Here is a 16,153-nt window from a genome sequence, read left to right on the forward strand (position 1 = left end):
ATTTCTAGCTACTGTATCTATGTTCTGTTGATGTCCACTTGATCTCCGTTCTAAACTAACAGAAATAAAACCTGAGTGACCCCACCGGGTGTCAGAGAAAACTGCATGTGCGATGAAGATGCATCTAGTTCACCTCAAGGTAAAAAAGCAAGGAAAATGAATTCTTTGCTGGGAAACAAGAACAAAATTCCATGGAATTATATTCTATGAGGAAACACACAGTGAATATAAAGACAGCCCTTTCTGCAAAAAAACACTCCTGAAGCAACCCTCCTCTACCCCTTTCTAGATGTTATTAGCAAAACCAAAGAAACCCCCATAGATAATTTGATTTACAAATTGCAAATTGTTTTTTAACTTTGCCTGCATGCTGACTGACTCTTTGACAGGATGGGAACAATGTGAAGTCCTCTCATATGCTCCATATCTGCAAGTTAAACAAATTAAATGCCATATTTGCTTACCCTCAAGTTATCTACATTGCACATTGACTTAATTGCATTCAAATTCCATAAATTCTCTCCTTCTGTTGATGTAAACACCACTCGTGAATAGCGATCACCTGAAATTACAAGAGGGGTGACAAGAGGGGGGTTTTATTGATTGTTTGGGTGTGCCTGGTATCAAAGCCTAAGGCAAAAGCCCACTGTTCAAATGACACAGATGAAATCTTTGTCAGGTCATGGGAATTCACCTCCTTTTCAAGATGAGCTGTTTATCTGTAAGACTTGCTCCACATGAAAGTTTCCATTTCCTTAAAGTGCTTATAGTAAATATGGCATCTTTAATATTATATACCACTCAGAAGCTCAACAGACTTCTATTCAAGCAAACTATCTTCTGAAATCTGACAAACAAATAAAAATCAAAAGATCTAATCAGCAAACTATGAAATTCGTGGCACAGCATAATGGCAGAACGCTGATAATAGTAATCAAAGGCTGATTTAGTAAGTAATTTGAGAATATAAATAATAATTATAAAGCTGTTTCTACAAGAATGTTTTTGCTTTAGAAGCAAATGACTGGAGTGGAAATTGTTGTGATATCCTTGAGGCTATTTTTAAGAATTCCACAGTTTAGACACATAGAGCTTAAATTACAAATTAAATCACATTTATCAGAAGATAGCTTTTAGGAAAGGAAATAATTACTTAGTGGCAGTGAGATCTGAATGCATAGTTCACAAGGGAAACAGATACAAACAGAAATATATGGTACTGCATAACACAATATTGTACTTTGTGTTAAGAAATATTATCACATTAATTAAAATATTCAAAAAAATCAAAAGGCTGAATTTTCCCCACTGCTGTTAATCTGCAGAATTTTTGCCTTCCACAAGACTGTAATGAAAAGACTTGGGGGTAGGGCTTTATGATGTCAGACCATGCTTTAGGATCAAGGGAACTGAAATCTGCAGATCCTGGAGCAGACAAAGAAAGACACCAGGAATGACAACAACAGGTCAAGAGGAAATCAACTGTTTTGTTTACATAATGGACTGGCAAATTTTCCCATAGAAGCGCAATTCCTTCATGATTGCCACGACTGAGACTACACAGAAACAGCAGTGGAAAGAATGAGAGTGAGACTGTGCAGAAACAGCACACAGAATAAGAGGAGTTAATTCTCTTTCAAGTTGCAGTTAATGCTCAGCAGAGTTTCGAGTACATTTCCTCTTCCTCACTCATGATATGCTCAGTCTAATTCGGTTCTGCTCACATGAGCAGAAATGACGACCTTGCTCACATCCTCTCACTTAGATATAAGACCATACTGTAATTGAAAAAGTAAAATCTATTCTTCACCCCAGTACGTATTCACTGGTCATCCCTCTCTTAGATCAAGTAATATAAGCAAATAACTTCGCAATTACGTTTTTGTGCTCTGTTATCAATCCTCACATATGGAAGTTGCCGCAAAGGAGAGCGAGTCATTATATGAATAAAGGTAAGATCTACATCTGCTAATGCACGCTCTCTGCCAGAACAAGACTTATCAAAGTTCTGCAGTATGCCCTGTAAAAAGTCAGTAGACTTCTTTGCCTTTTTTTGTCCTCTAGTTTAACTTGATCAGCTTTTCCCTAAACAAACCCCTAAATTCCATACAAGATGACCAGTGGATGTCTTTTCAGACATATACAGGAAAAATATTTTGATTTAGGTTTTTTAACTACGCTAATGGCACAGATAGAACACAACTTCTTCCCTACAGTGAATTAAGCTCTACCTCCATAGTCACACACAAAGCACTGCTTTTACAATGATCAGCATCACGAAGAACTAATAAAATTCTTTACAGGAAATGGAAACACTTAGAGGAAGCAATTTAAGTAAATACAGTTGCTTCCCAGGAAGAACCAATAGAATGCAACATTTCAGCCCAATTTTCTCAAGACTTCTGCACACAGAAAGAAGGTACTTATTGTGCCCATACGCATGCCAAGCAAAAAATATTTTCCTATGTGGCATGCAATGTATAGAAGAGTTCAGAAAACACAACTGACAGAAGTCTTTAGCCTTCCTTACATCATTTCTTCACTTACTTGGAATATCACAGAAAAAGGTATCCTTGTGGAAGTTCCAGTCTGCTTGCCTCTTCTCTCTTTCATAGTGATCATCTGACCATCTGTCATCTTGATGACTAAACCAGAATAAATAATTTTACCTTAACTTAGCAAAGAACTTGTTAAAAGAGGAGCACCCAAACAGATCACACATCTTAACATCTCTTATACGTGATAAAACATATTTTTACCTATGTGCCTTTGGTATACAAAAACTGACATAAAATAATTTTTTCTTTAAATTAATAGACTTTGAAGGAAATGACATTGAGCCTAGTTCTGAAAATATCCATAACTCTAAGAGAAAACTAAAATTAAACACCTTTTACGAGTTTGAGATGGGAAATATCTAGCCTTATGTGAAAGGCCTTGAGAACTGTAGATGATCAGATTCAATATTTATTGAAATCAGTGGAAGTACATATATTAACTTCAGAGGGTACCGGTGCAAGCACTACGTACATACAGAAAACACCAGTAAAATAAAATACATTTAAAATACAATCCCTACCTTTTAGCTTGCTCATCTGCATATTTGAAAGGATAGTTTGCAAGTGTTGCTTTATACCCTGTGTTTTTCACCATATTGTTCCACGTGACCAGCCTCTGTCCTATGGCTGTCCCCCTTGGTTCAAAACCCTAAGAGGAGGAAATCACAGAATTCCATTAATAGCTTTCATTCTTTAGTTCAAACAGGAAAGTGGAAACACGATCAAAGTGATGGATAGTTTTCATTATGAAGCATAATTACTCCAGGCATCTACTTCTAAAGGTAAAATGCTTTACGACAGGTCAGACAAAATAATGACTGACTGTATAGAGTGACGAGGGATTAAGAATTCTTGCACGTACTACTCCTCTCCCTGAGAAGAGATGATTTAGTCTACCAAATGTTCAACACCGAGTTTTCAGAGTATTCTACAAAGTCCTCTTCATTATCTCATTTATCACTCTTTATTGATTAAATATGATTAAAAAACTCCAAAGTATATCTACTCTATTCCTCTTAGAGGAATAGAGTAGGTATACTTAGGAGTTTTACATAATTTTGAAAGTGACATTGAAACAATTTTAACAACTTGACTGTTTTCAAGAAATATCCATTACATATGGATATGTACATATATACATACTATACTAGAAATAACAATAACTTATAGAAACAGTATATTTTTATTTGAGGATAATAATTAAATGTACCATTTTCAATAAGAAATCCTGAAAGTTACTCCTGGGTAAGGCAGTTCAAGAGAAGTAAGAAATGAGCACAGTATTTATTAGAATCTGATAAAAATTACTTTTAGTTTTCCAACATGGATATCATTTCATCCCCAGAGGGCACTTGGAACCCCCTTCCCTTTAATACTGGCCCTCAGTCTTTGAAACCTGATTTAGAACGTATGGTCTGTTGTACTGTGCTGTACATCTAAAACTGGGATGAATTTACACTATCAATCTACAGCAGTTCTGCTAGAGGACATATGACTTTCCAATAGCAAAATGAAGAGAGAATTTAAACTAGTGGATAACATTCTCCAATGGCCACTGCTGCTTTGTATCACCATTCGCTGCTCCAATGTCAAGATTTCATACTTTTTTCTTTTTTAATTAGAGGAATTGCAAGGGTCTTTAACAACCAATTTTTTTTCACGGATTCATAAGACAGAAACTGCTTCTGCAAGCTTACTACTAGTTGAGTCTCTCTGGAATTGTTTCCCAAACAGATTCATAGTACAGGAAACCTTTTCAGGCATATCAAGTCTCAGTTTTCCTCTCTGGGCAGATCTCAACTCATGAGGAATCCACCAATTGCTGTACTTGCATTTGCTGTTTCCTGGCGTCGCTGAAGAAACGGCAAACAGAAAATACTTATTGATTAATATTTACTTACGAGCAGTGGGTCAGAGAAATCTGGAAGATCTGGAACTAATATTCCAACCAGGGCACACGCCACAATTAACACAGTGCACATGCCCAGGACCACCACAGGCCAGTCGGCGATTAGCGCAGCATAGCTACAGGAGAGGGGCAGAGAGACATGTTACAGAAATGAAAGTTATACAGAAAAATTAATCCACACTTCTCCAAAGAGCTGTGTTCAAACACTGACCCGTGTTCTTTGCTACTCTTACAGGAAATTAAGCTGGCTATCACAAATGGACAGAAGCCATTTGGAAACATTTTTTCCACACATTTGTTGGGTTTTTTTTCCCTATTTTTAAGGTAACAACCCCCCTCCAACTTTCTGTCAAATCTCCTTAAAACTTTCTATTCTTATACAGAAAGCTTTTCATATCAGACTATTATTTTTTCCCCTCAGGATTCTGACAAAAATACAGGCTTTATCTTAGATCTTCTTTGTGCTGTGTCATAGTTCTGATTTTAGAAAGGAATTTTGTCTTTCCTTTCCCCTCCCCCCCCCCCCCCCCCCCCCCCCCCCCCATGAATGCTGTTAAATGGCCATCAAGTGAACAAAAGAGTCGGCCTGAGTCCTAAACGACCGAGAATTAGTCTCCTGGCAACGAAGGGGGAGGAGTTAGGAAAAAGGCCAGAGTGTGTGTGTGGAAGGAGGTGGGGGCTGGGGGTTGGGAGCTCAGCTCGGGAGCAGGAGGGGAGGCTGCAGTAGAGAGGAGAGACTGCCTGGTTTCTTCTTTGTTTTTTTTTCCTGTGGGAGAGGAGTTTTTCGCTGCTATCTCTCTGCAGAGTTGCCGGCTGGTTGCAGTCTTGGTTTTTTTTTCACCGCGGGACCTTCACCGAGTCGTGAGTTTTTTCTTCCATTGGGAGAACTTTCTGTTCCCCTTCCCCTTCCCCCTCCTCCCTCGCCACCCGGCGGCGAACAGGGATCCCACAGCGCTGCCCGGTGACGAGCGCTGGACATTGCAAGTTCCACTCCTCTAGTGATCCAACAGCGCCACCCAGTGACTACTATAGAACATTACAAGTTCTGCACTTTTGATAACTCAACAGCGCCACCTGGTGAAAGGTATAAGACATTGCAAGTTTTTGCATCTCCAGTGACGTGACGGCGCCCCCTGCTGACTGTGGCTGGAACTGCACCAAAGAGTGCTAAAAATTGAACTATTTGATTTTCTTTTTTGCCGGTTTTATCGGTTTTGTTCTTGAAGGGGATTATTGGTGGGTATAGGGGTATTGTTTGGTTGTTTTACTTGGTTTTCTTTTTCCCTCGTGTTACGTTAATACACACATACTTAATAAAGGGCTGTTATTTTTTCCTTTTTCCCTTTTCCATAATTTGCTTTCCTTCAATCGGAGCCTCGTAATTTCGGATCTATAATTGCTAGAGAAGAAGGTTTGGGTCTTTTTCTCCTAATCCATCCTCAGCAAAAGACCCTTGTCTCAATTAAACTGAGACATGCTGCTTCAAAGATGATTAACTATGGATTGAAATAGATATTCCTGTTGCTTACTACATGTTCAGCATTTAAAGCTGTCATAGCAATAATTCACAGAAAATACTTTTACACAAAAATATGCAAAAAAAAGAATATGTGAATTGAAAACTGTTGCTTAAGATTAAATACAATTTTTAAAATATAAATACTTTTTCCTTAACTTTATACTTAATGTTTGGCATGGATATTATCCATGATTGGGGAACACTAAAACTAGACACTTAGTTAAAAATTTAATGATAGAAAGACATCACTATTTATTTTTTGAAAACTTAAGCATTTTAAAGAAAACAAATCAAAGAGAAAACCCCCTCACTTTTAAAGTAGAACCCAAAAGAAACCATCTCCTCTATTTTTACAACAGTCAGTAAAAAAAATACTCAAATCCTACATATTAATGATCCATGAAATCTGTTGTAAATTCAAAGATGCGAGGGAGTGGCAACACGATACATAAACTAATCAGCATTAACTATCTAGTCTTCCAGCATAACATACATTCTTGCATTTTAACACCTAGTTCATTCTAAATTTTAAGAGAACAAGAATTTTTATATGCAAACCTAACTTTCATTGATTTTGTAAAATATTTTTATTTTTTGTTAAATTGACAGAAGAGTATCAGAAACCGAGTGAAACCCAGAAATCTTAATTTCTAAATACTTTCTCTTATAGTAAAGACTTTAATTCACAGAGTTTATGTTTCAAAAGCAACACTGTCTGAAGTAAAGAGAGTATAGGAAGTCCCATAAAGTTTAATTATAGACTATGAATCATTCTATATGGATGGTTTCCGTACACACTAAATATTGATCAAGAAGATCTACACTCTTACTTCCTCCTCAACTTACAGGTAGTGTAACATGGAAGTTTATAGCTTTACTTATCCTTTACTTATTTCTACTGTCTCAAAAGATCATGGCTCTTTTTCAGTTTTAAGAGCAACTTATTAGCTAATCACAGTACAGTTACCAGCTCTACAGAATTTTTCTGTCCTGCTGATAAGGAGGGAGGGAATGGCCATCTCTTCACTCCAGCAATGGTTTCCCAGCATTCTAACTTTAAAATCAACAGCAGTGAGGAAGTTTATGGCTGACTTCCCATAGCATGTGGAAATAGGCACATATAGGGGTCTAAGTGCAGCTTTAAGGAGAAAGGAAGTCCAAAGCACTGGGTGTATCTCAATTTCCTATTAGGTAAACATGAAATAATTCTTCCATTCTCACACGAGAGGTTAATTAGTAAAGGCTTGAAAAGCAATCTGAAGTTTAAGTTTTTATTAAAGTGAATCACAAAGGGGCAGCTTGCCAAATGAGCAATTGTACAAAGTAGAAGTGAAGTAAATGACTAGTTTTCCTATTTATAGGACTAAATGTTTTCATAAACATCAAGCTAGACTGACTAGCTCTTACATTGCTAGTCAGACATTTGCTCTTAAGTCATAAAAGTTATACCCAAAAGATTTATTTTCCTATTCATCACTAGTGCCAGTTCCTATTCATCATACTTTGACATGTTGTCTCTACATGTCCATTCTCAGCTGAGCAGCTCTTAATTTGGTTAAATTCTTTCAGTCACTAGCTGTAAAGGAAACTATGTTCTAGGTAAAGTGTTTAAGGTGATAATAAGCCACATACTGGAAACATTAAGTGCTTGTTTACACCTGCAAATTTGTCCTATTTCTTGTATCACATACTGAAATTCAGATAAGCAAAGCTGACCTGAGCTGACAAAAAGGATTAGCCAGACTAAATTTTACCTGTCTGAGCATTATTTGGTGCTGCTGAGAGCTCTGGCACCAAGCAAGTCGCCTATAAGGAGCCTCAACCCCAAACCACTGTACATGGCTGAACAGATGGCAGTTATTTTTCACCCACGAAAAAGCCATAAAATGAGCTTAATTACTTTTTCTTTTCTCCATGAGAAGTAAGCCACTGCCCTGATTCTGCATAAACGACCTGAAAACGCCTGAGTCCAAGAGGAAAATGATTACATCAATTCCTCAATCGAGGAATCACATTCAGAAAGGATATCCTTAGTGCTAAGCACATCCTTTAGTACTTTACTAAATCATGATAACACCTCCTGCTTTTTGATGCCTAATTAAAACTATTTTTTGGTTTTGCAATGACCTGGATGTGTAGCCACACTGATACCTTATCCTCTTCCTTTTTTTTTTTTCCCCTCCAAACTATTCAAGCACAGACTGATGAATTCTCTTCAGTCTGACACTGACTGAAAGATCATTCTTTATGCCACTTTGACCCTGCTTTCAGTCTAGTTGTTAGAATGGTACTACTACTTTTAGCTAGATATGTACCATTAAAATTCATATAGCTTTCAATAATTTATTTACTCCTGATGTTTTTCACACACTTAAAAAAAGGTTTGGTTTTTTCTTCATGTTTTAAATAACTCAAAATGCTTAGGATATACAGTAATTCAATCTGTATTTATCACAGCTATTTAGCACCACTAAAAGCACCGCTGGTTTCAAGCTATTTGCCCTAGGGTGATCCAAGACCTCAGATAGTTTCTTCAGAAGGAGAAGCCACAAAAGGCATTTAGTTTTCCTTCCCATTTTAAGCTGCAGCCTAATGCATGGCTGATGTTAAACTTTTCAAATCAGCACCTGTATGCAGATGAACACAACTTAAACCACTACCCACCCTCATATAGAGACAGAAATGTACCACATATAGTGTCTGTATTGTAAAATGGTCACTGTATTTGTGTGACTGAATTCATAGCAACACACAGATTTATGTAACTCAAAACAGATACTGTTCTTTACTGAAGGCAAATCTTAAAGATGGATTATATTTTTAATATTTTTTCACTTGAGAAGGTTCCTTGTTGCCATGACTGTTGCATTGACAGCTTCAGATACGTTGCTCTGTTATTTGCTATGACCCTGCCATTCTTCAAAGCATATACAATCCAAACCTAGTGCTCTTGATTGCATGGGGCTTCTGGTTTTAGAAGAAGAAAGAACTATTATGATGAAATGTTCTGAACTTGTCTGTCAGGTTGATCTATCATTATTGATGATACAGCCAAGCCACTTCTCAGAGTAGCCCTTAATCAAAAAAGTACTGAGGCATGGAGTTTTCATGCTTGTGTACATACACACAGAGAACGGTGCAGATTGGAAAAAAAAAGCCATTAAATAGATGAAAACAGGAAGCATGAAATCTGCACGGGTTTTTAAATCCTAGCCCAGTATTAATGAAGAGACTGCTCGTCTCTCCATAAATAGAGCACCTGAGTTTGGCCACCTTCTGCCTTCTATCCCCTTCCTGCTTCCCCAGAATTCACAGATGTGTTACAATTAGGGAAGTTAAAGAACTTGTCCCAGTCTCTTTATTTCAGTGTTTATTTAGGGACCCATTGTAGATCAATTCTCCTAAACGTTTATTGACCTTGCTATCTGCCTCGACAATCTCCTGTGGCAGTTTCAGAAATTCCCTACCCACTGCATAAAGAAGTACCTTTTGCTTTTAAAATCTATTTTAATTTGCTTGCTTACTATTTTCTTTGAATATTCCTTATGCTTGCATTGTGCAGGGAATAACATTCTGCAGCCCTCACGTGTGACAGCATTGGACCTTACCTTTTTGGTAACTTGAATGGTCTGGTTGGCCTAGAAGGAGGAAAAAAGAGAGTAATGAAAAAAATATGAAATATGCATGCACCTACCAATTTGTTTAATTCTTTCTATACATGGATAAGCAAATAAATTAAGAATATCAGATATTTTGGAATGTGAATTATTTTGAAAGGCCCACAATCATATTCAATTGAGTCTTTGCAAACAAGTAATTCAGAGAATAGTTACCACTACAGACAGCTGGGTTTTCTGAAGTGGAATTTTATGCAGCTGATTTTTGGGATTACTATTCCAGAGGCTTTTGCAGTTTTCAACAAGAGACCAAATAAAGTAACACACTAAAAATTCAGTACAACTGAAAATCATATGATGGGAACAGACAACCACAACACCATGCTCTGACTTTGCAATCCACAAACCTCATTAACTGACCTTTGTAATTCCATTATGAAAAATTATTTTGGCCATAAATTCTGTTTTGCCATAATACAAGAAATAGAATGACAAAGAGTATCTCTCTATAATAATTTTTATGCAAGTTTTTCTTATTTCTTAAGAATCTAATATTATTTTTGATGAGGAGATAGCAAACCCAAGTGAAAATTGTTATCTATCAGTTCACTGAGCGCTTCATTTTGTTACCTATTGGATCAGTAAGTTTCACATACATTTCACTTAAAATAAAAGACTTCCATGAAAAATTTGCAAGTCCTTTCAAGAACTTCCTGACTAGGACTGCAACACAGGATAACTCCGAAGATGTAACTATACTGTGCCTTCAGTTAAGTTATGGACTTGTCTCACCAGCAAAGACATATTTAATATTACTTCTTTAAAAAAGTACAGATAACAATGAATAAAGAAACAGCTACATGCATAAAACAGATCACTTAGTAGTTTTACACTGTGGTTGCCAAAAGCATAGATCGGTACACTTTCACAACACCACAATAACATTCAAACTTTGGGCTCCTCAGAGATTTTCAGATAAGCTTAATTTAGTACACAGAAAAGAAACTTGCTGTCCTTCAGAGCACAAGATTCAACACACTGGGTTGAAATCCTCATCCAGGGGAACGAAAACGCTGGCATAATCATCTCAAGATAGCTGCAACCGTGCCCACATCAGGTGTGAGGACTGCTCAGACTGTATCTATCTCTAACTCTGAGCAACTGTAAGGTAATAATCCACAGAAATTTGAATTTATGAAACACAGTGCTGTTACACCAAACAAAAAGTACAATCCAGTGCAAATCAGCTCTTTATGCAACAACAGGCCACTTCAGATATAGATTCAAAGCACTGCTAAATAACAGGATAGCAAAAGTGTGATGAAAATGTAATTGACAACTGCTGTACAAAATACGAATTCTATAAAAGCAAATTTCTATCAGCTGTAATTCACCGTTGTTTGGAAATGCTCCAACCCAATGCAGCTGTTAACTGGGACATGCCTGTAGGTAATGGCCAGTCTTCGTGAACGAAGAACCGAGGAAGGTCTTTACACCTTCCAGCCCGCGCATTGGATTTTTTAGGTGAGACACAGTGTGCGCGAAACTGAGCCCACCCTTTAATCCTGAGGTTCATCTGCCGGGGCCAAGCGAGCTTGGACAGTGGCAGCGAGGTCCTCAGGACGTAGATGGATTGCCTTACAGGGCTAACGAGCTCCATCTGCCCGGGGAGGGGCCCCGACCGGGAATCGAACCCGGGTCTCTGCAGTGAGAGTGCAGTGCCTTTCCCCAAGACCGCCAGGGGCTCCCATATGCCTGTAGGTACTACACAGTAGTAAGAGTTGCTCCTTGCAGCCATGTGGAAGCTGAACAAAACCAGGAAAAAAGCAGAATAATCAATCTGTAGTTGCAGTAACTCGAGGATTAAGGAAGGGTATAGACAAAGATCCTCTGTTAAATCCAGCCACAAAAGCGAAGATTAAATTTATGAAGTGTCACCAACCCTCAGACTGCCAGTCCAAGATGCACAAATGTGACCTTCAGAGGTAGTGAACATACCCAATTTCTCACGTGATGCCAAAAACTTCTGGTACCACTACAAGAACAACAGACTCAGCAGCAGCCAAAATGTACAGAAACTCAGAGTTCTGAAACGACTTCGCTACAGTAAGTTGTCTGAGCCTGAAAAGAAGTTGTGGCAGGTTCAAGGGACTCTTTGCCATCTGATCTACAGCCTCAATCACAAAACCAACTTTTCTCAGCTAAGGCTACACTGGACCACAATAAACTAGGTACTGAAGTCAGAACTCACTAAACTTGAATCTGAAGTTGGCAGTAACAGGACTCTGTATGAAGACAAAAGTTTGCACAGACAAGCCCTTTCATGCAGTAATTCAGCACCAATGCAGAGCACAAACTGAATGTGTCCCTCTGCACCTCCATGGGAAAGGGGGCAAAGCGACAGAGTTGGGTATTTGTAACTGCAGCACAGACTCTTGGGCTTACAGATAATAGAGAAATGTGAACAGATGTATTTACTGTTGTTCAAACATGAATTTCTAGATTTTATTTGTAAATTTGAATTTCCATATATGCTCAGTCACTTGTGACAGTGAGTCCCGTTTTCATCTGTGTCATAATGAGCCCTGCCAGGAGCCAGACAACAATGTGGCACATGCAACAGCCACCCAAGGACAACAGCTAGTACAAGCTTTGTAATTATGCTGACTTGTATAAGGGTTTCTGTGACAATTCCCACTTACATTAGCAGATAGAACTCCTTGGACTTTGTCAGTTTTAGTGCTCGCTTTTAAAGTGAAGTTAATCTTACAAGGTTGAACAAACAAGCAGGTGCCCTAGCTGAGAATTAACTCCCACAGAGGCAATTTTTTCTTCTGCACAGGGTCTACAGTGCTGTTACCCACATCATCATACCCCTGTATGATCGTCACTGTGATCCCCATGGCTCTGTAAGGGGTTAGCTGGTTCATCCAGAGGGCCACGACCACATCACTGTGCACTGCCCCTGGCTCAAGGCTTTGCCCGGAAGCAAGGTACAGAACCTCATCTGAGGTACCCACAAAGCTGGTAAGACAAAGTTGCTGGAAAGGACCAACATGTAATTGATAACACTCCAGGGATGACGCTGGCACCTTCTCAATGTATCTTCTTGTATATTCTCTCTACACTATACATCTTCTTGTATATTCGCTCTCCCAGCCCTTTCTGCATGCACATTCTTAGTAGATAGGCATATTTTAAATCTCTCTTTTCAAGCTTTACTCTGTCTTTCAATTACATCTCTGTAACTGAGATCTGACAAAACAGATTTTCTAAATAGAATGTAAAATTCATTGTAGACAGAACTTTCAAAAATTAACTTCGCCTAATTTGGTTTACACGAAAGGAGGAAAAATACCAACACAACCACTCCTCATCCTCCCCCTTTCCCATCAAAACCAAACTACATTTCCCTCTGTTTCCTCCACCTGCAAAATATATTCAGTGCTGACCAAATGATGATGATTAAGTTCTTCAAAGTTAGGGAGGGTTAAAGGTCACACCTGCTATCAAATTGTTTTGTTTCGAAAAGCATGCATTGAAAAAACCTGTGTACACCCGGCTGAATTCCAGCAGTGTAACCAATCCCTTGCAGCTGTTGTGATGACTCTATTATATTGGTCGATAGGAAAAGTTATCCCTAAAAATTATGCCCCAAAAATTCTTTAGTTATGCTCTAAAATACAGAAATGCATGGCAAAACCAGATCTTTCCCACTTAATTAATGCTGCCGTGTCTAATTTCTGAAGTATTATACTTTCATTGAGCCAGTTTATATAACAGCACTAACCTCCAAAAAAAATGCAGACAAAAACCAATCCTCATTGGTTTTCATGAGAAAGAAATGGTGAATTCCATTATTTTGCTGGGACAAAAGCCAAGCTGATCCGTGTATTAAATTACCTCTGAACCTTGTTCTCACAAGCCTGACAGCAGAAAGTGACAATCACAGTTGTTTGTGACCAGACCAGCACAACAAAGTTATTGACATGAACTGCAGTCACTGATTAAAACCTAATACACTGTGCACCAAGGGGTACAAAGGGAAAGGGGAAGAAAGGGACAGGCTCTATTCTACCACCATTTACTGTGACTGTCAGCCCCTGCCTAACAGATGCTTGGCTTCATCCTGTTCTTTCCTAAAAGCAAGTTTTGTCTGAGCATCACACAATTAAGAAATATATAAAGAAAAGATAAATAAATTGGTTAACACCTCCAGATGTTTCTCAATATGAAATGTATTTTGGTTGACCAGTCAAAAATGCTAAGTTGCAATAAATAGCTGTATTTACTGAAAAAAAAAACAACCAAAAAGAAATATAAAGACTTTCCTGTTCAAGGATTATGAGGTGTTTAACCTCAATGCTTTACTTTGCCAGAGGGAAACTATTCCCTTTGTTGGTAGATCTGGTTACCAGAAGTGATAAAAGGTAGGGTTTTGTCATTATTACACTCATGGATAAGCTAAATCCCTGCAGGATAGAACGAGATATGCATCATATTGTACATTCTCCATTGGAACATACAATACAAACTAAATCCCTGCAGAGGAAGAAAATCCACATGTTTTCAGACTGTCACTGACCCATGAGCACAACCTGAGTTGCTCTTAAATGTGAAGCCAGCTTTTCCTGCTGTATCAGATATAACACCTATGTGCTTTATCATTTTAACAATCACTACAGTCACTCAGACTGCAAATCCAATGGATTAAGTTGCCAAAAAAGACTCCCAATTAAATTTTTTGCAATGATGCATAGTTTTCCTTGATTCTAATCATGAACTTTATCTAGATGCTTTTTAAACACGCAGCGTTCATTTTATTTGCCTGCACTTAGCTTTACTTGTTTAGATCTCCAAAGGAAGAATAGGACAACTCATAGCAGAAGGATGTTATAAAGACAATAAAAAATTCAGTTTTCTGAAAAGTTGCATTTTTAAGGTTTTACTGAAAGCAGGTGAAATGTAATGAATTTTCTTTTTTTTTTCTCCACCTAAAATATCAAGTAATAATCCATAAAAGATTGTATTTTTTTAATCTCTAGATTATCTGGGTGAAATGATCTGAAACTAATTCCTATTTCATCCCATTAAAATGCGTGAAATGTCAATGTTGCAGCTTTGCTTAACGTTGTACACATGAATTATCTCTGCTAAAACTATTCTTTTGCATAAAATTAAGCAAAATGAAACTGTGCAGACCAAAAATCAATATGCTATTTGGGAACTGGATTGCAGGTTCACAGCAAGTATGAACAAATAACATCGCCCTTCTGCGAGGAAAGCAGTTGTGAGGAGGATGTTAAAAGCAATAAAATCATTGTCTGAGTGATCCTTGCTCTACTTCTGATTTAAATTTAAGCATAAATGTGTATGCTTTCTGACCTACAGCATGCACACTGGGTAAAACCCTAAAGAGTGGGGCAGACCCTACATACTTAACTAAGCCAACATTTCATTCATTTCCTTTCTGCTATGAAATCAACATTAAACTTTATTAACCCATTCTGAAAAAGTAACAGGTAGTTTTGGTATCTCCCATTCACAAACTTCTGGCTCATGCCTCTTTACAACAGGAAAATACGTTTCCATCAAGTCATCAGAGATGGGAGAAGGTCAATGGAATCATATTGACATCCCATATGTGTGTATTTTCATTTGGAAGTTCAGTAACAGCGCTGGGAGTGATGTCCTACGAAGAGCAGTTGAGGACTTTGGGCTCGTCTAGTTTGGAGAAAAGGAGGCTGAGCAGTGACCTCATTGCTCTCTGCAGCTTCTTGAGGATCTCTTCTCCCTGGATCTGTGATGAGATGTGTGGGAATGGTTTGAAGATGAGACAGGGGAGGTTTAGACTGGACATTTCTTTACTGAGAAGGTGGACAAACACTGGAAAAGACTTCCCAGAGAGGTGGTTGATGCCCCAGACCTGTCAGCGCTCAAGAGGCATTTGCACAATGGCCTTAATAACATGCTTTAACTTGGTGAGCCCTGACTGGGTTGGGCAGCTGGGTTAGATAATTCCTGTAGGTCCCTTCCAAATTAAATATTCTGTTCTATTTTATCCCTGTATGATTTATTACATGCTAAAATTAAAACTTCTATAAATTTATATCATACAGGCGTGAAATTGACCTGAAATTGAAATGCTCCTGTAATCATCTCCAAAGCTGGGGGATTGTTGGTTTTTTTCCCCTCTCCTTTTCCTTGCTGCTCCATATGGAAGGTATAGATGCAGAAGCCCAGGATTTACTTACCAAGTCTTCAGTTTAAGATTCCTTAGAAACTCATGTTTGCAATACTGACTTTTAACATATTCCCTCTTTCATCTTCAACAACCGACTAAATATTATCAATTACTAGGAAAGATGGCTCTTTTCCTTAATAGCATCTACTTGATTCGCTTGTCTTGAAAAGGAATTAAATCATCTCTGTAGGAAAATCTGACAGTATATCAAGGAGCCAAGTAATACAGATCCTATAAACACTTTTCTTGTATTCTTCTTTCCCTAAACTTTTCTCTAGTGAGTGTAGCCACTTTTAAACACTTCTC

General features: G+C 38.0%; 1 protein-coding gene across 2 annotated transcripts in view; it reads right to left on the reverse strand.

Moving 5' to 3' along the window:
* DISP1 (dispatched RND transporter family member 1) overlaps positions 1–16,153 on the reverse strand; it is an 89,443-nt gene that overhangs the window by 8,227 nt on the left and 65,063 nt on the right. For both annotated transcript variants that reach the window (XM_027901481.1, XM_027901482.1), the window contains exons 3-7: positions 9,595–9,624; positions 4,460–4,583; positions 3,080–3,207; positions 2,548–2,645; positions 465–562 (exon numbers count right to left, since the gene is read on the reverse strand). In XM_027901481.1, coding sequence (XP_027757282.1) covers positions 465–562; positions 2,548–2,645; positions 3,080–3,207; positions 4,460–4,583; positions 9,595–9,624 — 478 coding nt within the window. The remainder of the gene's footprint in view (positions 1–464; positions 563–2,547; positions 2,646–3,079; positions 3,208–4,459; positions 4,584–9,594; positions 9,625–16,153) is intronic.

This window comes from Empidonax traillii, unplaced genomic scaffold (genome assembly GCF_003031625.1).
Source record: "Empidonax traillii isolate 1590-97213 ecotype Southwest subspecies unplaced genomic scaffold, ASM303162v1 scaffold787:size292032, whole genome shotgun sequence".
Classification (NCBI taxonomy): Eukaryota; Metazoa; Chordata; class Aves; order Passeriformes; family Tyrannidae; genus Empidonax; species Empidonax traillii.